We start from the raw sequence: 26793 nt of genomic DNA, 5'->3' as shown, positions 1-26793 counted from the left end.
TGCGTTTTTTTTTGTTATTTACTGTAAAATCTTTGCTTATTTATTTTATCTATTTATTCCAATGAGTCCTAATTTTGCTTGAAGGAAGAAGAGAATGGTTATTATTATTATTTTTTAGTCTCAAGATCAAAATGCTTTTGTTATATTTGCCACTAGGGGCGTCAGAGCCACTAGTGGGGCTGTGGATGTTCCCCCACAGTATTCTTTATCACTCGGGCAGAGAATTGATTCAGAAATCAGTTTAGAGGTGTCGCGAGTTCGATACCCGGTTCGTCCTTGTCAGAAAACTTTCCGGATACAGGGGTACAACAAAAAACGGCGACTTGACCGCAGCAAAAAATTGCTACCGCAGGGAGCTAACCCCATCGAGGGGTTAGCGCACCAACCTTTCGATGAGTATAAAAAAAAACAAGCCTGCCGTTCGGAATCGGCAATAAATTGTAGGTCCCGGTCTAATTAGCCCTCGTGTGCAGAAAATGACCGTGGTGCGACAAAAGTGATCAAATGATCAGTTTCCGATTCGATTCAACTCGATTTGAGCACCCTTAGGTCTACAACACTTCCGACGCCCTGTTTGCACTTTTATTTAAATAGACTCGGACGTTGGTTGTGGTAGTATTATCGCATGCGAGTAAATTTTGAGAATGTCCAAGCGTGAAGCGCTTTCTACTGGTTTCAAAATTTTAGCTGTACAGTTGGCTTAAAGCCAATAAACGGACAAAAAGGGAGGGGGAAGAAATTCGGGATTACTAGAAGTTCGTTTTTTCTCAATTTTGTAGACAGAGAAATTGAAGGGAAATTCCAATTGAGAGAGACAGTGCCGTAACTAGGCAGATGCACCCTTACTGGGCCCCAGAATGGGCCTAAATGCAAAGTCTTGCACAGGAATGGCTAGTTACGGCACTGGAGAGAGAATAAGAATCCGATGGTGATATGACATCTGTAAGAAGCAGAGGCGCCGACATGAAGATTATATTAGAGGCTGAATGTTGTTAGTCGTCCTGTATATACGGGACTTAAACGCGTACGCAGGAAGAGGAAGGTTCATTGTTTTTTTCAGAAAGTATTGGGGGGGGGGGACTCAGCTCCCTTAAAAAATTTCTGGGGGGGGGGGGCGCCTCAAATGGTCTCTGCCCCTAGTTTCCGCTTTTTACCTAAGAGATTCATAGAATCACACTGATACGGAAGCAGCGCTTTACATTGCTCAAAAAAGGTGAGAAGGAAAGACTACATATGTTCCACTGACCCGGACCCTACTAAAAGACAAAAACTTCACATTTGGCATGGCTATTGGGCAAATATGCTGTTAACACAGAACATTCAACGTCCGAACTCATATCAAGGAAAAATGAAGTAGTAATGATTAACATATTTTTGTTCACGCGTATTAAATTATAAAAAATTTCAATTTATTTTTATAAATATGCAGAATTAATTTTTATAATAATTTATTTTTAAAGTATTTGTATTATTAAAAAATGTGGGCACGTGAGTAGTAGAGTGTTTGGTGCGTTTCTGGAGTGGTGAAAATCCCAAACACTATTTTTTCTTTCTTTTCTTTTAAACCGAGCACATCTCAGGTCTATCACCATCTATGGGCGATTTACTACCTAGTGAGTTGCGCCGGAAGTGTAACTGTGTGTGTGTGTAGTGTTGTGTTTTATTTTTCACAGTGCTGTCATCTATATTTCATTTTGCTTAATCGTACCATTTTCCAAGCCAGTACGGATAAAATGAAGTTCGCGTATAACGAACAAATTCGCTGATTTTTCCTACTTCGTTATAAGCGGGACTGACTGTATATATTTCGTAGCTTCTTTAAGGAAGATATGGAAAACTAGAATTACGTATAGAGGCGACTCACTCGAGTTGTCAGAGATGCATACGATGGTCACCCAACCCACAGTTGCGGCCCAAGCGGTTCTCGCGAGGCCGTTGTAGACAGCTGCTTCGGCATCCGTCGGTGGATTCGAATTGAAAACCCTAGACATGGATAATATCACTCCACCGTTTACTAGTATCGCTATTATCCAGCCCATCGCTTGATATCCCTGTAAGATATCAAAATTCTGTTAGAGACATCTGCATTATGAATCGTTCCGAATATTGCATCAAAAATACTGTACATGCAATGGCAGGGTGAAGTGGGACATAGTGTGCACCTTGTCCGTCTGAATGTGATTTACAATCATTTATGCGCTAATTAATACCGTCTGGGGCTGGTCGTCAAGCAACTTTTTCAACTGAAAGCAACTTTTGCTCGCTACTCAGTTCGCCGCGAGTGCACTCCATGCAGATGATGCGTGTTCGTTAAATAATGTCGAAGAAATATTGATTGAAAACTAAAAATTTTTTGAGAAAATTCAAGTCCATACTTAAGGAGACAGACATCTGACACAAAACTCGGAGAAGGCGTTCTTGCGCACTAATAATATTAAATCGATTACAACATCATAACCCATGAACGGCAATTAAATAATCAAATTTTCAAATTCCCTATTCACGCGGATAAGTAGGGAGAGGAGAGAGAAGAAATTTAAAAAAAAAAAGCGTAAAAAACAGTACTGTACTGGCGTAGGTACGGCTAGAGGCTCAAAATCCCGTTAGAATGGGAAATCTTCGTTGTTTGCTGTTGTAGCCGGAAATCACTAGTTCAAAGTCGTTTCTAATGGACGAAATACTCGCACTTTCTGTGCGATGGGATCAGTCTTATTTAAGTACTTAAAAGCCCACATAGGGTGCCAACTCTTACAAGAAGAGTAAAAAATTTCTAAAAATCTGCACAAAACGCTATGGCTTCACGCACACACGCTAAGCAGGTGGCGAGGAGAGATGAAGGGGGTATGGGCCGCTATCACAGCGGCGTTTGGGACCCCGGCCCACCAAATATGGTCATGGTCATGGTCATGGATCAGTCTTGCGAATACACACAACTGTGCGCGACTTGTCCCTTCAAGTCGTTGCCAGTGGACGACCAGCTCGAATCGTGTTGAACCTCTTAATCTCGCCCCCCCCCCCACTTAACGATCAAGGACGAGATGTTTCGTATCTTTGTAAACAAATGAATTACACATTTGCGCTCTCCCTCCCTTCCCCCATCAAGACTCCTCATTGGTGATCCTGTAAAAGAAAAAGTGGTCTTTTTACCTCAACATCAACTTTTCTCCCTCGTTTAAAATAAAAATTTAGTATACGACATGCTTGGGGAACGGGTAGCTCCCTCTGGGAAAGGAAGAGAAAACACCTGCTCTCGCATCTTTTTCCCTTTCACTTCCCCTTGTGCAAACTACCAGTTTTGATGAAATTTATCTCTGCTAGTTCAACTGCACGTCGTCCAAAATCGTTGCCAATAGTCCCGTACGTTTAGGGGTCAAGAATGCGTGTCATGTAATGTGGCGTGAGGAAATGTTCTTGGATAGAGATGCCTCTTACCTTTGACAGCTTAAATGAATTCTTTCTGTGCAGGAAATATGCCAAAGATATTCCTACCAAATACGGCCCCATTCTGCAGTATGGCTTTATGTATACCAGTGCGTAGTATTCGTTCAAGAGACTCACAGGCCTGCGGTGAATCGAAAAGTGTTATGTTCAAATTGAAAGCATTTGAAATGAACGGTGTCGATACTAGTAGACGGTAAAGCCGAAAATCTTATGGCAACACATTTCAAAAATCAATCGAGAGTGGTTTGCAGTAGAATGCTTACCATGGTGATTGTTTGTTAGGTGAATAAATATACAGGGTGATTCCCCCTTGCCGCATTTCACTGGCGGACCGTTGATCTTAGAGGCATAGTTCCAGTTAGAAAAAAAATCCAAATAACGTTTAGAAGTCACATATGTCATTCATGCTGCATCCTCTCCTCTATCTTCCAATTAAAAAGTTGTTGGCCCGTCTCTCCTGCGATGCTAAGGGGTCATTCAAGTATTACGTCAGCATCGAGGGGGTTTGAAGGTTGCTTACGTCATCAACCAACCCTTTTTGAAGATATGAAATATTCTAAGCTGCTGACGAAATTTTGCTGACGCGGGGGGAAGGGGGGGGGGTCAAAAACGACTGAAAATCTGCTTACGTAATACGTGAATGGCCCGTAACAAACGAAAATTCCACGTTTGTGCAGCATTCACTAAGATATTTTAATTCAAAAATCGGAGAAAAAGTTGGGAAAAAGCAGTATAAAGTAACGGAAAATGCTTCTTTCCCTCCTTTACACACTGTTCTTTATCCAATTTTTCTCCGATTTACAAATGAAAATATCTCAGCGAATGATGCACTTGGAAAAGTCGATTTTTTTTGTCTTCAGGAGAGATAGGGCAATAATTTTTTTATTGGGTATTATGTTGTCGAGTTGCGCTTGTTTCGTGTTCCTGCTGCTCTGGCTTCCATTTTCTGAAGTGAAGATAGAAATGCTTGAATTTTTAATGTTTTGTCAGCATCGTGTTGTAGGCCTGCCTGCTCTCTGCGGAGAGACTTTTTCAAATGGGAGACCGGCTCACATTCGTGCCCCAAAGCTGGAAAACCGCAGAAAACCAACTTCAGCCAACCACCACTGTGCCGTCAATGGTGGTCGGCTGAAGTTGGTTTTCTGCGGTTGAGAACTACTGGTATAAACGGTGCAGTGCCATCTAAAGGGGTTCGAAAAAAGTCACCCCCAACGTCAATTGTCTCGAATGAAAAAGAGATGAACGATTTAAAAAATAATTCACTATTTTTTTCATGTTTTTTGGACAGCCTTTACAATTTTAACAGGTATGTAGTAGTTACACAATTATACGAACTAGAGAACGCTAATCTTGTTTTGGCTGTCATTGGATCACGTCGGCCTTGGGTTTATGTATCCGCTACACACGCAAGCACAAACGTGACAAATATGTGGGAATAATATTCATATTTATATACTACGAATATCAATTTTTAAGTTGAAAAATTATTTTAATCGTTGATACCCGTAAAGAAGAAAAATGCTTGAGAGGGCTTCGTCAAAAATACGGGAGATAACGGTACATTTTATTATTTAAAAAAAGTCAGAGTTGTTAAAATTACTGGAACGTCCCGGAAAATATGAGTCATATGGTCATCCTAACTATGCGCATCTGATTTGTATCAGTGTAGTAAACTTTAATTTCTAACGAAACCTAGGAAAGATTGTGAATAAAACTTTTACAGGCTGTTTTGACACAAAACATGCAACAAAAATTTCCTTCCAATCCGGGTTTTAAGATATTCAATTTTTAAGTTGGGGGGGGAGGGGGGTGTGCGTTTTAAATCGTTAGATTTTCCATTTTGGCAATCATTCTACTTACAACTGCACTCTCGTACGCCAGTTGCTTAATTTCATAACAATTGAGGAGCTTATTTTCAAAAGGGAGCATTTCCACTCTTGCTAAATTTACAGTAGAAGTAAAAAACGTAAAATTTCCCCGGAATATACGCTTGCTTTGCAAAAGTAGAAAATAGCCCAACAGGTAGCAATGTAGGAGGAATGGTAGAAGAATATTTAAATACTGTATGTGTGTGTTTCTTGATCAACATTCAAAGGTTGTTATTCACATTTGAATTTTGGAAATGTTCCGTTTTGAAAGAAAATCAGTGTAAAATGTTACCAATTGACTGAAATTTGAGCTAATCAAGTGCTTTGAAGTGATTATTTTATAAGGTAAAATATATCTATAAAACTATTCTGGGGAGCCGCAAATGGACCATGAACTGAAAAATTTTAAATTTCTACATCATCTGTTGATTCCAGAAGGTTTTAACTAGCCCAGGAAGGTACCCTTACACTGCCCTCTCATCATTAACATAAGAAACGTGATCATTCTGCAGTGGAACCTCCCATATAACGGACACCTCCACTGACAGGCACAATTTTGAATTGCATCGACGGTACTCAATGTGTATCTTACTATCCATTAACGAACACACTCTCCGTTAGCGGAGAAAATTTTCGTTCCCACGGGGTGTCCGCTATCGAGAGATGAAAAATACCGAAGTGTAAAAAAAAAGGTGAATATGTTCCCCTTTTTGATAGAAACGACTACCCCTTTACATTATAATTCCTACCAAAATATTCCCGTTTGAATATAATCCCGGTTACATAATCTGAAAGAGCTTATCCCAGAGATTCACATAAACCGTTAACAAGCGCATTTCGGGAAAAAAAGTGGATCTGTTCCCTTTTGAAATGAAGCCACACCACATTCAAGAGAACGTGCATTGAAATTCAGTAACATCTCAACATGACCGTTCCAATGAACGATTCATGACTGATACTTACACTGTATCACTGGGAATCGCGGGTAAATGATAGATGATCGTGTACACAACGGGACAAATCGACGTGACTAGAAAGGGCACAACAACAGCAGCCAGCCCGCGGTTGACGTACCTGCAACGAGTCATGCATACATCATTGTATTACACACAATATGCATAACAATTTTTTTTTATCTACTCCCAAACATACATCCCTATCAATGCGTATAGAGCAGTCATCGGGGTTTCATCCGTGAACTCACTTGTACAGCAAACAGATGATCCCTGGCGCTACAAGATAGAACTGCATGTCTACGGCAGAGTACCAGGTATGACTCTGACACTGAAAACAAAAAAGGAACTTATTTCACATGCGGCGCTTTTTAATAGTAGTAATAAGGGTGCCACATAGGCGGAGATAGACTTGAATAGCTAGGGGAAGGGGCAAGATAATGTCAATTCATGTAGAGGGTGTCCCATAAATTCGTAAATAATTTAAAAATTAATAAAAATTGAAGGAAATGAAATATTTGAATGCCGTGTGCGAAATGGTTGTTGTTACGAAGAGGTATTTTGTTTTGGCACAGAAAAAAAAATTAGTTCGAATTTTCATCAATAGAGGACGCTGAACGAAACCAAATCCTTATTTATTGGTCCTGGAGATGTCCGAAACGTTCGCAAAGCTTCAGCAGCTGATTCGTGGATCAAGTAAAAAAACTTCACCAATAGTGCTTAATCGTCCTAAATGGATCATGGCCGCTCTGTCTCAATGGAGATAGCACGTGGTCGAAGAAGACCTGAACTATGCTGGAAAATGTGCGTGTAGGTGCTGTAAACCTAACGTGAAGTTTGCTTGTGTGTAATGCTTGTTATAGTGCTGGCATCTGCCGTAAATTTTTCTAACACGAATGAAGAGCAACGATTGAATGTTTGCTCCGATAGTGGTGTGTGTCCACCAATGTCGACATCACAATGAAAACCTTACGTATGCTCCAGTAAATTAGGAAAATTCAGAAATGAGCTATTTATCGTACACCCCGCATTTTTTAGGACTCGAATTTGAATAATTACAGTGATTTGCTTTCGTTCAGCACCCTCTATCGACAGCAAAAATGTGAACTATTTTTTACTATGCAAAAAAAAAAGCAGAATCCCCCCTCCAATGAAAATAACTTTCTTTCAAACCGCGTTCAAAAAAAAATATATGTATACAGTCAAACCTCGTTAATGAGTCACTCTTGGGAGAGCAAAAATATGACTTAGTAAGCGGAGTGACTCTTTAAACGGAGTAAGCCACAGCTTTCCAATTCCTGTCTGAGGACAATTGGGACTTCCAAAAAAGTGATCCGGTAAGCGGAGTGACGTGTTAACCGGGTGACGCACTAACGAGGTTTGACTGTATATACCAATTCCTTTTCAAGTACTACGAATTTTTTTTTAACTATTTACGAATTTATGACACAAACACCTTGTACACCCTACAAAAAAGGTGGTCTTACAATAACTTAGAATTCTAACATGAGCCCCTAGCGGCTGCAAAAATCAATGAATTTAGATGGAATTCGACGTATAGGTGTTCGAATGGCAACATCCCATTTTATATGCATTGCGAAATGATCAGCGTATCAAAACAAAAAACAAATGGCGTTAAAACGGTACCTGTAGCACCATAAATGCTGAAAGGACGCAGACGAAGAAAGATCTCACCAAAGAGTTGGTGCGCTAACCGTTCGCATCTCGGTCAGATATACAGGAAGTCACCGAACGAACGGATAGTGCTCCCAACCGCCTTGGTGAAATCTTTTTTTTCTTTGCCTGCGTCCGCATTTATGGCACTACAGGTACCGTTCCAACGCCATTTATGGGTTTTTTTTGATAAGCTGATCGTTTCGCAATGCATAAAAGTGGGTGCTGACATTCTAACTTTTGGCTGTGACCGTAACCACAAGAGCTATGTTTTTTTTCACATACTCTGAGAGAAACACTTATATCTCGAATTCCATCCTAATTCGTTGATTTTTGCGGCAGCTAGTGGGGGAGGGGGTTTGTTCATCGGCAAAGTCATTTTATGAACACCCTGTATAAGCAGATACAGTAAAACCTCTGTCTTGCGGACATCGGCGGGTCAAAAAAAAAAATTCTTCCGTAAAAGAGGGGGGGGGGGTGACGTTAATCCAGGGTTTGAAATGCGAATAACTTTATTCTACAGGGGGAAATTATTATTTGGCCATAAAAGAGAGGTGACTGCATCTGAGGGGGTGTCCGTTTAGAGCAGTGATTCCCAAAGTGGGCGATGGAATGTTCCAGGGGGGCGGTAGAAGCTACGGATATAACATAGGATCCTATGGGTTGGATTGCGTTGGGGGCGATGGGACAAAAAAAGTTGGGAAACTATGGTTTAGAGGGGATTTTGCTGTACATTAGATTGACACAGTAATTCCTCTCCCCGACCTCTCTCCCAGTGTGCCTGAGAGAGAGGTCGGGGGCTCTCTCTAATTCTGTATTCGTTTTTATTCGATAATTTTCGATTGGAAAATGAGACTTTACCATGTGGTGGGTCTGATAAAAGTTCTGCATGTACAGCGCGTTGACCCACCAGTTTTCTCTGCACCAGTCGTCGTACATGACGGTGGCTTGTCTCCAAGAAGGTCCCGAACCGAGGTATTTGAGGAATGTCGAAGAGAAAGCGATCACCATCATCATGACGGGAGTCATCCTGCGATAAATTGCAATAAAGAGATCACGTGAGGTATTATTTCTGTATTCAAAATTCACAATTCGCGGTTCGGGATGAAAATGATAATAGATGAATTCGCGTACCTTAAATATCTGTGGATGTAGAAGTGGAATATGTTGAAGCGGCCATCAGTCAGTTTCAACCTCTTCAGTAGAGTGTAGGCGACCAAAAAACCACTTGAACAAAAATATTATTTTACGAATAGAAAATATACGAATTTTTCTCACTTAATAATGCAAAGAAAAATCGGAACATTCTTGAAATACGCGGAAATCAAAAAGAAATTTTTTCGAGATCGTCCGCACCACAATTAATGTTGGCTCTGTCATTAGTGGCCATGAATCTGTCAATAAAGTGCGCCAGAATAATAACTGGGGTATGCATGCTCAACCATGACCCTCGGAGTCATCCGATGTGGCCAACGACCTCAAACCTAATTTTATAAAAATGAACTAAGCGCGGCACATTTTCAAATCCTTTAAGTGACTCGAGGTGCAAGTGTCACCCACGGCACATTTACATCATTCACATCACGGCACATCACCAATGTGACCTGCAGCACATTTATAGATGACTTAAGCGAGCTGCGACGCTGCTCCAGATCATTTAAGCGAGCTACGACGCTGTTCGAGATCTCTCAAGCGAGCTGCGGCACTATTCCAGATCACTCAAGTGATGCGCGGCACATTTTCAGATCACTTATGTGACCTGCGGCATTGTTCCAGATTACTTAGTGACCCTCGACTCAGCTCCAAAACATTTGACGGTTTGCAGTCATTTATAAATAACTTAGGTGGCCTACGACACATTTAAAGATCATTTAATAATTAAGTGGCTCGCACTCTCCTAATGGTTGATCACCCTTGAACTATGGCCTACATCTCCATCATGAGCATCACTTGGGTGACGTATCGCAAGTAGACAGAGAAACCCGAGAAGAAAATGTTGTTCAAAGGGGGCCGTGGGCTAACTAAAGTTGAGAAACACATCGCTGCACATGAAAATGAATTTCATTATATTGTAAGCTATACTGTGGATTCCGCTTATAACGTTCCCTCTTAAAACGTTTTCCTGTTTAGTACGACTTATTTTCGTGATCGCAACTTCTATTAATACTTCGAGTTTTTTCCCGGTTAAAGCGTTTACTCGTAGCGTTTTTCGAATTTCTGCGAGAAGTATTACAGAAATTGAGTGAAAAAAAATTTACGCATGATGGGTTTATGCTTTAGGCCCCTTTCACACGGAGCGGATGCGGACATGGGTCCGCATACCCTTTTAGTTTGAAATTCGTGCATAAAAACTATTTTTTCGTAATTTTTGTAATTATTTTTCTCCTTCACCCCTGATTCAGCGCCTAGAGGCATTCTTTGGGGTTTAGTCTAGAGCCCCATAGAATATGGGTCTAAAGATGTCTTCTTTCCGATCCTCACAAGTAGTCGATGGGAGAAAATGTCTTCAAATATTTTCAAAAGATTTTGAAAAAAAATCTTGTTTTCTCGGAAAAATATGAAAGAAAAATCCAATCCAAAAACATCCAAAACATTCGTTGTTCCAAAAAAAAATAAAAAATTCAGGAGATATCAAAGAATTTGCAAGTAAAAAAAAAGGGGAGGGGTGGGAACTTTCAAAATGTCTGAGCTTAGAAATATTCACATCACAATTCTGTGTTAGGCCGGGATTACACTATAAAAGTTTTATCAAAGTTCGTTTATAAAACTTGAAAAATGCAACCAATAGGCGGATCAGTTAAGTTCGCTCGAATGTAACAGATGTGTTTATTGGTTACATTTTTCAAGTTTCATGAAAGAATTTTTATCAAAGCTTTTGTAAAAGCTCTTTGATAAAACGTGAAAAATTCAACCAATAAGATCACCGGTTGCATTTGCTTGAATGCAACCGATGCACCCATTCGTTGAATTTTTCAACTTTTATAAAAGTTATTTTATAAAACTTTATAGTATAATCCCGGCCTTAAGTCCGGATTACAGTATAAAAATTTAATAATAATTCTTTTAAAAAAATCAACTAATAAATTTATCGATTGCATTCGAGCAAATGCAACCGATAAATTTATTAGTTGCTTTTTTCCAAGTTTTATTAAATAACTTTCGTAAACCTTTTATAGTGAAATCCCATCCTTAGATTAGTCTCCCTTCTGAAATATAAAATTTCATTTTTTTCAGTTTATAGACTGAATATTGAGTAAAATATATTTGTAGGTATCGGGGGAACCCCCAAAAATATTCAAGCGCTAGGGTCTTCAAACGTCTTAATCGTGCCCTTAGTGAACACGTGGATAACATTGTTTAATAAAAGTATTTCTTTTAAAGTTTAAAAATATTAAAAGATTAAATATTTAAAAAATAATAAATATTTCAAATATTTATATTTGTTTAAATAATTTTAAAAATTTAAAAAGAAAAAATTAAAATTTTTAAATTAAATTTAAAAGTTATTAAAGTATGTAGTCAATTAAATATTCGTAATGACCAGAATGGCTTATAATTTCGGTCCCGTCAGTGGCCGTTGTTGACAGGTTTTATTGTATAAAATTGTGAAGTATGGACAAAAGGCAGTTAAAGTTGCTGTATCTCTTTCATCTCAGAAGGAAACGGAGGGATAGACGTATGTGGGTACATCATATTTGATGAACAGGGACCCTCATATGGTGTTTTTAAGGGTATTTATGGCAAAATAATTAAAAAAATTCCGTTAAAAAGTAGCCAAAGATGCGGACGAATTCGCTCCGCATCCGCATCGTGTGAATAGCTTCGAATAAACCTATTGTCAAAACACATGTAGACACATGTTGACACATGTGGACGACGGACGCACAGTGGTGCGTTTTGCGAAAATCGTGGCCAAAACCCCAAAAAAAAAGTTTTGCCGTTCGACCCTGATTTTTTCACAGATGAAGAGTGAATAACCCCCGGCTTCTGACGTACATTTTATTTCGTTCATCACCTCTTAGTTTTTGCCCAGAAGGACCTCCAATGTGGTGATTCAAGTAGCAGTATACCGCACATCAATCTTAGGGCCCTTTCACACGGAGCGGATGCGGATGCGGGTCCGGAAGAAGTTTTAACAATTGGAATATACTGCGCCTTTCAGACGAGCCGAAAAATCTCCGCACCTAGGAAATGTTCATGCGGGTCCGGACGTCGTCCGCATGTGTCAAAACCTAAGTGCGGGCTCCGCATCCGCACATAGAAGTTTTGGCAATAGGTTTATTCGGAGCTATTCAGACGATGCGGAGCGAATTCGTCCGCATCTTTGGCTACTTTTTGAAGGTGATTTTGCACGGAATTTTTTTAATTATTTGCCATAAATACCCTTAAAAACACCATATGAGGGTCCCTGTTCATCAAATACGATGTACCCACATACGTCTATCCCTTTGTTTCCTTCTGAGATGGAGATATAGCAACTTTAACTGCCTTTTGTCCATATTTCACAATTTTATACAATAAAACCTGCCACAAGGGCCACTGACGGGACCAAAACTATAAGCCGTTCTGTTCATTACGAATATTTAATTGACTACATACTTTAATAACTTTTAAATTTAATTTAAAAATTTTAATTTTTTTATTTTTAAATTTTTAAAATTATTTAAAAATATAAATATTTGAAATATTATTTTAAATATTTATTATTTTTTTAAATTTTTAATCTTTTAATTTTTTCAAACTTAAAAATAAATTCTTTTATTAAACAACGTTATCCACGTACGGTGTTCTCTCAGGGTCGGATTAAGTCGTTTGAAGACCCTAGCGCTTGAATATTTTTGGTGGTTCCCCCGATACCTACGAGTATATTTTACTCAATATTCAGTCTATAAACTTAAAAAATGAAATTTTATATTTCAGAAATGACTAATCTAAGGATGGGATTTCACTATAAAAGGTTTATGAAAGTTATTTTATAAAACTTGAAAAAAGCAACTAATAAATTTATCGGTTGCATTAGAGCAAATGCAACCGATAAATTTATTAGTTGTTTTTTTTAAAATAATTGTTTTAAAATTTTTATAGTGTAATCCGGCCGAGCTTATACTATAAAGTTTTTTAAAAGAACTTTTATGAAAGTTGAAAAATTCAACCAATAGGCGCATCGGTTGCATTCAAGAAAATGCAACCGGTGCACACACACACACACACATTTTGCATTCAAAAAATTCAACCAATAAGATAATATAGGTTGAATTTTTCACGTTTTATCAAAGAGCTTTTACAAAACTTTTATAGTGTAATCCCGGCCTAAGGCTGGTATTACACTATAAAACTTGAAAAATGTAACCAATAAACACATCTGTTACATTCGAGCGAACTTAACTGATCGGCCTATCGGTTGCATTTTTCAAGTTTTATAAACTAACTTTTATAAAACTTTTATAGTGTAATCCCGGCCTAAGACAGAATTGTGATGTGAATATTTCTAAGTACAGACATTTTGAACGTTCCCACCCCTCCCCTTTTTTTCTACTTGCAAATTCTTTGATATCTCCTGAATTTTTTTTTTAGGAACATATTAGTTTTGGATGTTTTTGGATTGGATTTTTCGAACATTGGATGTGTTTTTGGAATTTTTCTTCCATATTTTTCCGAAAAGACGGATTTTTTGTTTCAAAATGTTTTGAAAATATTTGAAGACATTTTCTCCCATCGACTACTTGTGAGAATCGGAATGAAGACATCTTTAGACCCATATTCTATGGGGCTCTAGACTAAACCACCAAAGAATACCTCTAGGCTGCATATGGGCACTGAATCAGGGGTGAAGGAGAAAAACAGTTACAAAAATTTCGAAAAAATAGTTTTTATGCGCGAATTTCAACCTAAAGATGCGGGCGAAACACCCGCATCTTCAGTGCTCGTGTGAAAGGGTATGCGGACCCGCTTCCGCACCCGCATCCGCATCCGCTCCGTGTGAAAGGGGCCTTAACCTTTTGCAAAGCCGCTCTCGTTCAGAAATTTCGTAGCTCTCCGGGGAATTTTGGGCAGTTATTTCTTTTCTTTCATGTGTGTTAGCGATTCAGAAATACATTTTGAATTTCGTTTTTGATATTTTTATTAAAAAATAAATTATTTTTAATGCGAAGTCATTTTTTAAAAAAGTTCATTTTTGTAAGCGGCGGTAGAAACAAGTGACGTGATGTGACCTCCTGAAATTCATTTCCCAACATACTTTAACATGTTTAGTTTATGAAAAAGGTGAAATTAGCTGCTAATATCTGCTACTCCGCTGACCCCAGCGACTTTTCTTCAACATGCCATAGCTGAGGCTTGCCTATACAAAGGCGGAATAGATTTGAATTTGAGAAAATTTCTTTAAAAATAGCAGTGTTTATTGCTCTGATAACCGCAGATTATTTGAGCTTTAACACTGGAAGCTGCAAAACATGCCTCAGATTTTTTTTTTTTTTTTGTCGTTTTTAGTTTCAAACTCATGGTGCTCCACTCTGAAAAAAATTTAGATTTTTAACGAAATACTTATAAAGGATCATAGCTCAAATTTTAGGCAGCAATGCTCCGATTTAGAAAATCGCGTAAAGAAATGAACACAGAATGACTTTTTAAATGCTTAAATGAAGTAAAATTTGAAAGGTGTACAGAAATCGTAGAAAAATGAATTGTAAATCTTGACTGATCTTAACAAACGTTCTCATTTTCTGCGAAGTACTGTACACACAAAGAATCGGTGGTTAACACATATCAGAATTTGCTGAGACTAATAAGAGAACAAAAAGGACAATAACTGATTCATTACGGAAACAGCACATACATCAAAAAGTTAAATAAATTCGAAAAAGTTTCTTGCAAAAATTATCAAGATGTGATGCGCGAATTAATAACTTTTTCTCATCCATTCATATCTAGCATGGGGGAAACAACGAAAAAAAAATTTAAGATTGCCGCAAAACGTCTTCAATAACCCAAAACTAGTTTTGACTATTTGAGTGATATCTATATATGTAAAATTGATTTTCTGTGTATATATGTTCTCTCTTGGAATTTACAATTTTAGATCGATCGTTACCAAATTTTACGTATACTCGTAAACGATACAGGACCCTACTTGAACGATAGGCTACTGTAAAAGTTTGACAAAACAGGTCAAATGCCCGAAATTATCAGGCAAGAATGGTTCTTGGGTCTCAACAATGACTTTCGGAATGTTTACTTTATTCACCGTAGTTCCCTAACAATGCGCCTCAGACATGTTTATTCCTTTACAATGGTTTGTCACTTCTTCAATACTCGCAGTATGTTGAGAAAACCTGGGCAAAGCCGGTATTATAGCTAGTTGGTAATAAATTATAATTACAATTATAAAATTATGATACACAATTAATATATAGTAGTGACCATAAGATTTTTTACACCCAGACCACGACCAGAAACATTTTTCCATTCATTACAAACTTTTATTATAAATTTCTGTGTTTAAATTACGTTTTATGCTTATTTTAATTTCCTGTTTTTACTTTTTTTAAATACTTAATTAATTTTCTTATCTTAAAATTGTTTTAAAATTCTTTGCAGAATTTTTATGTTATAAGTTTTTAATGCATCTCAGCAATATTCTTATATGTTACTGCAATTCAAATGTCATATAATGATGAGATATCATGAACAAATCCATGCTATGTTTTTTATCGCAATTCTATCAATAGCCATAATGCAAACATATTTTATCCATTTCATATCCTTAAAATCCCTTTAATCATATAATCTGCACCCTGCCGTTAAAAAAGCATAGTATTTACTGTTCCAAACAGTTTTCAAGAATGTGCAACGAATTTCAAGGCGAGTAAATAGTTTTGACCACGTTTTTCGCAAAAAGCACCACTGTGCGACGTCCGGACCCGCATGAACATTTCGTAGGTGCGGAGATTTTTTGGCTCGTCTGAAAGGCGCAGTATATTTCAATTGTTAAAACTTCTTGCGGATCCGCATCCGCTCCTTGTGAAAGGCCTCTAAGAGCTCTTGAAATTCGCGCGCTTTTTTTTTTCATTTCTTTCAGCCAATCAACGTGATTCAAATCAATTACTATGAGAAATATGCTGCCATCTGTCGGTGCGTTAAAGATCTTGATCTGCTTCCTGATTAATTAATCGCTGATCAAATCTAATCGACCACAACGTATCAGTGCGTGTTGCAATATTATTATCAATTTTTTAAATGGTTGTTACAATACGTCTTTTAAATTCCTTATATCACTTGATTTTTCTTCAAATTAATTTGAAATGAAAAAAAAACATTTTTTTTAAATTTCCTTGTTTACGTAACCTGTATTCATTAATAAATTCAAAAATTTGAATTTTATCTTCCTTCAAAAATTATTGCATTAGAATTGGACAGAACTGGGCGGTTAAGAGTAAACTGAGCCACTTAAGACCGGTGCACACTACTAGGACGTGACGTGTAACCACGTCAGGTCAGATGGCGTGGAATCATATCAGACATTATATGGGGTGTACACTGGTCTGACGTTTTAAGAGATGCATTAATGCCGAAACACACTACGATGACGAATTTGTGAAATCTTATTCGTGGGAATTCTGTGACGTACAAATTATGTAACGTGGAATTCCCACGTCACAGAATTTACAACGTGTCTGTCATGACGTGAAATCACGTCACGTCAGTGTAGTGTACTCCAGTCGAAGTGAGCCATTGTGCGTAAGGCCGTATCGAGAGAGAGGGACTTGGGGGGTCTGCCCCCCCCCCCGCGAGAAAATGACCGAAAAAAGGGAAAAAGATGGCGAAATCTATTGTTCTATCACTGTCAAATGAAATGAAAGTGGTCTCCCCTCCGAACGAAATTTCTGGCAACGGACCTTGATAGCGTGTGTTAGTGTCGTGATATCTACTACTGCACTAAGTTATAAGTTTTGAGAACTTGTAACTGTTTTGACTTTTTCAAAAATAGGTTTTTTTTTCAACACCCATGGATGTGAGAAGTGTTTTGGATGATCATGATGAGGAAGAAATTACTACTACTTCACCAAACACCAACTCTGGCCATATCGCTATATTTCAATTTACTGCCATTGGCGAGATGGGTTGGAAGTGAAGGTGCTGTCTATCGGTGGTCGCCTCGAGTTCGTTTGGGAAAATATCTTATCTATATCTTCCCTTGGGTTCGAACCCGGGACCCTGACAACAACCTTCACGATGGTAGACGAGCATCTTACCACCATGCCACTCGGGCACAGAAAGAAATTACTAGCATTCAAGAAGTCGATGCATCCCATACAGGGCCACTTTTGCCACACATGGGGGCCGGTGCGAAAATAATAGCTGGGCCCCGTAGCCCCCCGATTTTGTTTTTCTTCTGTGAGAGAGAGGATTCAAAAATTCAGAAAATGAAAATTCCAAATAAATGCAAGGAGGAAATTTTCTCAGAATTGGTGAAAATATTTAGATTAGAAATATAGTGAAGCAACGTTCCTCGATATCACGATAAATCCTTCTACAACGATATTTTTCCAAGTCTTGCTCAGAAATGTCTATATTCGAATGTTAAACTGCTGCTTCTCGATATAACGATAATCCCTCTACAGCGATATTTTTTCCTATAGATTCGCAGAATATCATCATATAGAGGTTTCACTGTAATTCCAGAATTTTGATGAAAATTCAGAAATTATTAAAAAAAAACAATTCCAGATATGGTGGAAATTCAGAACTATTTCTTTCTAAATGAAAATGCAGATTTCAAAAATTTATGGAAGATTATTACTATCGTAAATGTATGTGTGTGTGTGTCTCCCCAAAACGCAGGGTCCGGTGCGGGCGCACCTGTCCCACACCCTTAAGAGCGGGTCTGATTCCCATAAATGCAGATCGACAGCAAGCTGTCTAGCGAGACAACATCTTATATAGCAGAAAACCTCCGCGCTAAGCTTTGGCGTCACTGAAGTCGTCTATTTTTTTTTTCACCTGTAGCCATTGGTACAATAATTAATTGCTCCAACTCTGATATAAACTGATCTTTCTGTTTATATCAGAACCGGCAGGGTTTGTAAGCCCCTCCTTTGCTTAACCCAGGCTGAGGGGAGCTGCTCTCGCCAACCCTACAAGAACTGGACCTTAGTTCCTCTGCCACCAATGGCGCATCATAAAGAGGAACTGTAGAACCAGACATGGCCCAGGCTCTGTCCCCATGGGAAATATAAGTACTTTACCCCGATGGGTTGGGCCACGCTGACGCTGGATAATATAAAGAGGAACTGGAATTTCAAAATTTCTTAGTCTCCAATAAGAAAAACTTAAAGTTATATAATTGAGTTATTAAGTATAATATTTCACTAGTTATACTTAATAAGAATAATTACTGAAATTATACTTAATATAGTGTAATTATTACCCAATGTAGCTGAGAGAGGATGGAACGTACCGGGGGAAGGGGGGGAGGGTAATATCTAAGGCAGGGATTCTTAACTTAAGGGTCACGACCGAAACTCGCAAGGGCTTCCTAGATGAGTCGTAAAATTCACTTGCAGCCAGGGATTCTTGAGAGAGCTATGGGTCACGACCCCAAACTTATAACATCGATATAACCGAGTTTGACGATCATATAACATTTTAAGACGAAATTGTTGTTCTCACCTCAAGAAGAAGAAGGTATCCACGGAGAAAGTTCCATTAGCGAAGGCTTGAGACAGAGTGTGTTTCGTAGCTGCCGTCATTACATCGGGGTTACCTGCAAATTTTCATTCGAGAAATACGCAAAATCACTTTCGTAACAGTATGTTTGAAGTAGATTAGGTTAGCAATAATACATATATAGAAGCATTCCCGATAAAATCCGAAACCATAGACCAGTGTATCCCAAAGTAGGCAATATCGCCCCCCCCCCCCCGGGTGACGGTCCGGAAGGAAGAGGGGTGATAAAACCTATAGGATCAAGGAAGCAGATATTTTCCAGATTTTATACCGAGTTGAGCTCGGAAAGAGAAGTCATCGGGTCTCCTCCGGGACTTGAATACAGGCCCCTTTCCATTTCCCGGCAAAGCATGCTACGATCTACACCAATATGGAGGAGACACGACCCTACCTTCCTTATTTCACGCACTGTGGCGTAAGGTGCTGAAGTAATGGATGGTATAGTAGTTTGTAGTATGCTTGCCCGAAATGCAAGAGGGCCTGGGTTCGAGTACCGGTGGAAGCATAATATCCAGAAAATATGTTTCCTCGATATATTAGGCTGAGAGAGAGAAGAAAAAAATTCGTCTATCTCTATAGTTTGGGATATTATGGGTTGGTTGACTTAAATCGGGAGTTCTTAAACTCTGAGTCACGAGCCAAACTTGAGTCTCAAGGGCTTCCAAGATGGGTCGTGCAAAGGTTATTGAGCTATGGGTTTCGCCCCTTCTGATTCACAAAGGTGAGTAAGAAACCTACTTACAGGCATGGGTTTTCGCGAGCTATGGATCACGACTAAAACTTCATTAGTATGAGCTTTCGACATGGGTCATACAAATACCAGGGATTCTTGAGCTAGGGGTTACACGACCCAAACTTGATTAACAGGGGGCTTACGTGATGGGTCGTACGTGATGGTCACCATTTGCAGTTGGGGATTCTTGAGCAATGAATGGATCAGACCGAAACTTGATTCACAGTGACTTCTGACATGGGTCGTACAAATCCACTTACAGCCAGAGGGACTCTAACACAACTATGGATCTTGACTCTAACTTGATTCGCAGGGACTTTCGAGAAGGGTAGTGTGAATCTTCTTACATTCCTGCTATAAATGCACTTATTGCGTCAATGGCTTCACTAATTTCGAAGAACAAATAGTCATGAGAGTCGCAAAGCTGATTTTGTTGTTGATTTTGGGGCACGGCTGATAAAGGTTAAGAACCTCCTGGCTTAAGTTGAGTTGGCGGTGAGAGCAAAAACAATTCCTGAAGAAGGAAGTTTCAAACTCCCGAAATCATCGAAACTTTCTCTCATCAAAAGTTGTTTTCTTCACATGGTAAGTTATCGTGTAGCGAAACAAACTTGAGAGAGTTGGTTTTTCTCATGTTATTATATCATGTTGGTTTTTCTCATGTTATTATATCATGTTGGTTTTTCTCATGTTATTATATCATGTTGGTTTTTCTCATGTTGTTATAAAATTACGTAATGAATGAACGTTTTTGTTATGGCCCATCTCATTATATACTCTGTTTCGATCTCTATCTGAATTTCAGCGTGCACTTGGATAAGTGGACGCCGCTCAAATAACTCGTGTCGTGAAAATGCTTTTCAATTCATCCCCAACAATAACCTCCAAAATACTATTATCTATGTAGGACAGGGGGTTCTTAACCTATAGGTCAGGGAAATCCGAGATGGGTCGTTCAAATCCACTTATAGCCAGGACTTCTCGAGCTGTGGGTCACGACCCAGACTTGATTCGCAAGGGGGTTTTACCGAGACGAATAGTACAAATCCACTTACAGCCAGGGATTCTTGATCTTGAGAACCACACGCATCCTCATGGAGGTCATTCCAACAAGGACCTCTAACGTATGGGAGGGGGCAGATTCTTGAGCTACGGGTCACAGGTCGAATGGCCTTTCTAGATGAGTCGTACAAATCCACTTGTAGTCCTGTTATAAATGCATTTATTGCGTCACTGGTGCCACTAATTTCGAAAAACGAAGTCTCGTGGGTCGCGAAGCGTATCTTTTTCTTTCTTTTTTTTTGTTGATTTTTGGGCGCGGCTGAAACACGTTAAGAATTACGCGAAATAAGAGATTCTTTGTTCGCAATACTAAAAAAATGTCTGAGTGACAACTTACGAAAGAAGAGCCATTTCTGCGCGAAAACAAAAGTGTGGCCGACAATGATCCAGGCCATGCTTAGAAAACGGATGCCGTGCAGCGCTCCTAGTGTGGCGCCCTCTGGTGACGGAGGGGCGAGTATCTTGCGTACGTTGCTCGTCAAGGAGAATGAACGGAGGAATCCGACTAGGAAGCTCTCTGCTGGAACAACAAGAATGGGGGGAAAAAAACCGCCATTATATTGAAATTATATAATCAGTGATATTTTCACACAAAAAAATCTAAAAATTAAAGAAATAATAACCTTTTCGCCGATGATTTTGCGCCAAACTGGAGGTAGTTAACCAGGGATTTACCCCCCCCCCCCCGGAGCGCCCTTGGAGAGATTTTAGGGAGTCCGCGCGCGTGTGCTTGGATGAGACTCAAATTTATAATTGTTTTAAATTGCAATATACTGAATACTATTTTGCGAAGGGATCCAAGGCCATCATTTTATTGGCACAAGGGGGCGGAGGTCTATGGACTCCATATTAGCAATAAGGGTCCATGGTACACAAAAAGCATGACCCCCACAAGGATTGAGCTACAGAACTCCAGCTCTGGGGCCCAGGACGATTCTAATCATTTTTTGTTTTTTCATGCTATAAATTAACTAGAGAGAGACCCCGCTAAAGATTTCAGCCTAGGGGAGCCTAGCTCATAGCCATTATCTTACCTTACCTACAGCGAGAGGGAGGACATTATCTTAAATACGAGGCGATACACATCCCGGGAGGAAATTATCTTAGCTATAGCGAGATGCATCATGGGAGAACATTATCTTAGCTATAGCGAGATGCATCATGGGAGAACATTATCTTAGCTATAGCGAGATGCATCATGGGAGAACATTATCTTAGCTATAGCGAGATGCATCATGGGAGAACATTATCTTAGCTATAGCGAGATGCATCATGGGAGAACATTATCTTAGCTATAGCGAGATGCATCATGGGAGAACATTATCTTAGCTATAGCGAGATGCATCATGGGAGAACATTATCTTAGCTATAGCGAGATGCATCATGGGAGAACATTATCTTAGCTATAGCGAGATGCATCATGGGAGAACATTATCTTGCCTCTAGCGGATTACACTATGGAAGAACATTATCTTAAGTATTGCAAGATGCATCATGGGAGTACACTATCTATACTATAACGAGATGCATCATTGGGAGTCATTATTTTTACTATAATGAGATGCAACATGGGAAAACATCATTTTAAGTGTTGCGAGATGCATCATGGGAGGATATTATATTTAAATTAAAACAATTTTAACAAATTGAAACAATTCAAAACAATTACTTGTCGTTTTCTTGTTGAAGAGAGGTTCCGATGATGACAGTGATGACGATGACGTGGTGCTGGCCGTCGAAGACGTCGCCGTGACGTTCCCGACGCTTGTTGGTTCTGAGATGGTGGGTCTCGTTCTCGGGCTTTCATCGTGATAACCTTTCCTCAGGTCCACTGCAGTTCCCACGATGGTCAGGAGAACTGAGGATGCGAATAGCCATCTGTATAGGATGGTTCGAGAAGGAGTAGGATACATTTTGATATCAATCACTTACAATCATGGTTTCGACCATTTAAATTCATGTCATTTATTTTCATGTCACGGATTCTAGAAAACGCGCAGTTGGACTTACATGATGAATCCAGACGCAACATCTGGCATGAAACTCTCGATTTCCACGTAGCATTCGTCTGTTTCTGCTTCCGCTTTTCCGCTCAGGTACTGTGCAGCTGACCAAAAGATTAATATTTTTAAAGGGGGAGAGAAACGTAAATGTGTTGACATTTCATGTAACAAACATTAAGCAAGAATCAAGGCCGGTATCATGATGGATTCAGTTTAGTTACAAAATAGACAGTACGTGACGTAACATGCGTTGTCACCGATGCTGATGAAACACACATCCTAGGAGTTCAAATCTCTCTAGGAAACGGCTTCTTAACCCAGAACTATCTTCTCATCACACCATTGAAAACCTTTCGAATGAAATTTAAAATTCGTGGGCAAGGCCATCTTACGAGCATCATGGGACCAAGAGGTAAGTGATTTTTCTGAAGCTCCTAACTGGGTAGAAATTAAATATTGAAAGACCGTACAACATTGAAGGGAGTCTTCAATGTTCAACTGATAAGTAATGAATAATGATAATTAATGATAAGATGATCTTGTAGATAAATTTCGCAAGTTCACATTTGATAATATAATCTCGAATTTGTTTTTCCGCGTGATGATTTTCCACAGCATTCCTTGATATTAAGTTGATGAAGACCGTAGTAATTCTTCCTTGTTAATCTGCATTAACTGAAAGTGGAACCTACAGGATACCGTGTGGAACTTGCAAGTTGCACTGCTTAGCTGAAAGTGTCGTCTACAGACCACTGAGCAGAACTTGCATGCTGTGCCGCTTAGCTGAGAGTGGCGTCTACGAACTACTATGCGGAACTTGTACACTCTGCCGCTTAGCTAAGAGCGGTGCCAACAGGCTATTATGTTGAACCAAAATGCTTTCCTGCTTAGCTGAGGGTTGAGCAAACGGGCTACCATATCCAATCGGACAACTCCACTTATTTATGCTACGCCAACGGGCGATTCAGACCATGGGCCATTTCATCTGCACCACAAATCAGCCACATACCTACCCTGCCTCAGTACGAATAAAATTTGCTCCGACGCTCCAAACGCATGCGTGACGACATTAACAGGGATTATTGCGGACGAGAGGATTAAGGTAGTCCGGTCCTGCTGTTGAAACAGAAGCAGATAAGCTGGATGAAAATTCAATGTGCGTAGCTATACAGTAGTTTCATCAAAGCCTCCAACAGGCTTACGAACAGCGCCGTCTACCATGACTACGACAAGAAGAAGCTATCGCACCACACAAAGAAGGCTCCAAAACTTTACAGGATATCTTAAAAATTGCATTCCAGACCAAATAGCTAATATTAAGAGGTGTTATACCTCACAAGACCTGGAGAAAGCGACGAAATCCTTGTTCCAAGTACTGACGACGGCGAGTGACCGGACACTTCTTGCAGCCGAGACCAATGAGAGAGTCAATGACAAAAAGAATCAGTCGAAGTGGTGGAACAGAGAGTTAGAAATCGAAAGGAAACATTCAAGAGCCTTGAAGAGGCGTTTCCAGAAGGCATCAGAAGAGGACAAACCCAGGTTGCGAGCGATGTTTTGTAAACACCGGGCGATGTATACAAAAATGGTACGTAAAACTAAGATTGCGTCTTGGAGAAAGTCATGTGAAGATGCAACGGTGGTTTACGGCACCAACTATCGAGCAACAATGAAAAGTAAATCTTTTCCCCAAGTCATGATGGGGAAGACAGGTAACGAGACAATCCTAGAAGCGGCCACCCGACAACTTCAAACAATATATCCAGATGTCCCAGTCTCTTCAACCCAATCCACACAAGATTCTCATAAGGTAGCAGCACATCCTGACTCTCCTAGATATCGTGATAGACCAATTTCCAAATCAGAGATAAGAAGGATTATAGACAATTTAGACAATAACAAGGCGCCTGGATTGGATAGAGTGAATAATCGAATGACCAAGGCAATCAACAGATCCTTTCCAGATCTACTACACACCTTATTCAACAAGTGCTACTCGATCGAATGTTTCCCAAGTCATTTTAAAATCGGAAAGCTCCTCTTATTTCTTAAAAGAGGCCGTAACCCCAATGACTTGAGGTCATATAGGCCAATATCTTTACTCTCCTCTGTTGGTAAAATATTGGAGCGAATTATAGTTCAGCGCATCATGTATTACACGGAAAGGGTTGACTGGTGGCACATTCATCAGTATGGGTTCCGACAAGGCAAATCAGCTGAGATGGCTTTGGAAGATATGATGGTAGAAATTAAGTCTCAGCGAGACAAAGGAAACGATGTAGCCGTCATATCTTTAGACATTGAAAGTGCCTTTGATAACATAAGGTACGAATCTATCCTTCGCCGAATCGTGGAAATGCCTGTCCCTCCACAGCTGAAGGCAATTTTGTGTGACATTCTTCACGATCGACAAGCTGCGATTGTGACTGACGCGGGATCGACTACTAAATATCTGCAAAAGGGAGCACCACAAGGGTCGTGCTCGGGTCCTCTTTTATGGAATCTAGTTCTCGACGAGCTGTTGAAAATGGAGTGGCCAGCCAATATCCGTGTCCAGGCCTTTGCCGATGATATACTTGTTATTGCGTCTCACCAGACGATCAAAGGAACTGCAGACCTAGCGGAAAAGGCTCTCCAATCCATCACAAATTGGTTATTATCCCATAGCCTTTGCCTGTCGGCGAGCAAAACGAGATTTCTCTGGATCTCAAAGAAGCGCCCCCCATCGATTTGGATGATGGGAAAGACAATAAAAAGAACTACGGTATTGCAGTATCTAGGAGTTTCCATTAGCCAAGATCTCAAATGGGAGTCCCATATCCAGAAAATGAAGGATAAAGTTGCTGCTACCCTGCAGAAGATGCGACTTATGGCCGGAGCAAAGTGGGGCATTAATCAAGAAATGCGCAGAATCCTCTATTTGACGGTGGCAGAGCGAACTATGGCTTACGGTGCGTCAATCTGGTGTGCATCGCCTCAGGTACAGCTTTCAAACAGACTGAACTCAATTCAGAGAGGATACCTGTTGTACACCTCAGGAGCTTATAGTACAACCCCGACAAATGCTCTCCAGACTATCTTGGGCCTCCCTCCGTTGAGCCTGAAAATGGAGTTTCTAGCTAAGTCGGCTCGCCTACTCCAGCTCCGCAAGGCAGTCTCAACGACGGAAAATACATTGGATCCTCAGGCATATGAACGAAAAATAAAGGGTTGGTCATCCCACCCGTCAGTCGGGCTGCGGAACAGCCAAATACGTTTTGACGAACCAGAAAACGAAGGTGAGCTGCTTCAGTCATCCACACTTATATACTACACGGATGGATCAAAGTCGGAAAAAGGGACCGGAGCAGCATACGTTAAGACTAAAGGTAAACAAGTAATAGCCCGATGGTCGGTCAAGCTAAAGGATGATAACTCAGTGTTTCAGGCTGAGCTTTTCGCCATCTACAACGCAGTCTTAGATGCTTCTTTACATCGAAAAGCTGCCCTAATTAGATCTGACAGTCGCTCTAGCATACTGGCGGTCTCTAATCCTCAGTCTAGTCATGAAATGGCTAGGACAGTAAGACAGTTTCTCTGCAATCACACCAGAATAAGCCTCTCTTGGGTAAAAGCACATATAGGCCAATGGGGTAATGAATTGGCGGATACCACGGCGAAGGAAGCTACCGAATGCGAAATCATTACAGGTGATCTGCTGCTTCCCGCATCACACGCCAAAGCAATCCTATGGAAGGATCTAATGAATAAATGGCAACAGAGGTGGGATGACAACGCAGAACCCGGTCGATCAACTCATAGGATCCTACGACATGTAATGCCTCGGAACCATAAATGGTCACGTGAGATGATTATGTTCGTAACGGGCCATGGTCCATTTCCGGCTAACCTTCATAGGTTCAAATCAATCCCCAGTGATAAATGCTCATGTTTGGCCATAGGCACGCCTCTTCACTACGCAACTCTATGCCCCAAGACAACGGCTTTCCACTTCAGAGAGCCAGCTGAACATCTGCGAATACCTTGGCTTGAGTGCATCCTGAAGCGGGAAGATTCGAAAAGTAAAATACGTAAACTGGTCCGCTTTCTAGAGCAGCACCCTGAGGATATCAGAACTACAGTCCCGGAGCCAGAACCAGATAGAGAGCCACCTATGCCAGTTAGGAGATCCACTAGACTACGACGTCAGCTACACCCAGACAGCGATCTCGTACATCTGTTTAGAGAAGAGGAAGAAGAAGAGGAGCCTGAGTAGTCGAGAATAGTTTGATCCACGCTGGCTTATCGAAAAGCTGGATACAGGCAGCAATTACTGACGAATGTCTTTGGACTAA

At 40.0% G+C, this 26793-nt stretch overlaps 1 protein-coding gene across 2 annotated transcripts in view; it reads right to left on the bottom strand.

The window, feature by feature from the left end:
- LOC149087759 (O-acyltransferase like protein-like) overlaps positions 1 to 26793 on the bottom strand; it is a 60238-nt gene that overhangs the window by 5743 nt on the left and 27702 nt on the right. The window contains exons 4-13 of one of the 2 annotated variants that reach the window (XM_089231659.1): positions 22467 to 22563; positions 22126 to 22334; positions 20794 to 20976; positions 18605 to 18698; positions 9071 to 9163; positions 8798 to 8966; positions 6514 to 6593; positions 6273 to 6383; positions 3433 to 3562; positions 1865 to 2051 (exon numbers count right to left, since the gene is read on the bottom strand). In XM_089231659.1, coding sequence (XP_089087785.1) covers positions 1865 to 2051; positions 3433 to 3562; positions 6273 to 6383; positions 6514 to 6593; positions 8798 to 8966; positions 9071 to 9163; positions 18605 to 18698; positions 20794 to 20976; positions 22126 to 22334; positions 22467 to 22563 — 1353 coding nt within the window. The remainder of the gene's footprint in view (positions 1 to 1864; positions 2052 to 3432; positions 3563 to 6272; positions 6384 to 6513; positions 6594 to 8797; positions 8967 to 9070; positions 9164 to 18604; positions 18699 to 20793; positions 20977 to 22125; positions 22335 to 22466; positions 22564 to 26793) is intronic. The other variant, XM_089231660.1, reaches the window with a different exon arrangement.

Source organism: Pholcus phalangioides, unplaced genomic scaffold (assembly GCF_987345545.1).
Source record: "Pholcus phalangioides strain wild (caught in Gottingen) unplaced genomic scaffold, Ppha-v1.0 ptg000004l_1, whole genome shotgun sequence".
Classification (NCBI taxonomy): Eukaryota; Metazoa; Arthropoda; class Arachnida; order Araneae; family Pholcidae; genus Pholcus; species Pholcus phalangioides.
The sequence above is the reverse complement of the archived record's forward strand: the minus strand, read 5'-3'. Positions and strand labels throughout refer to the sequence as shown.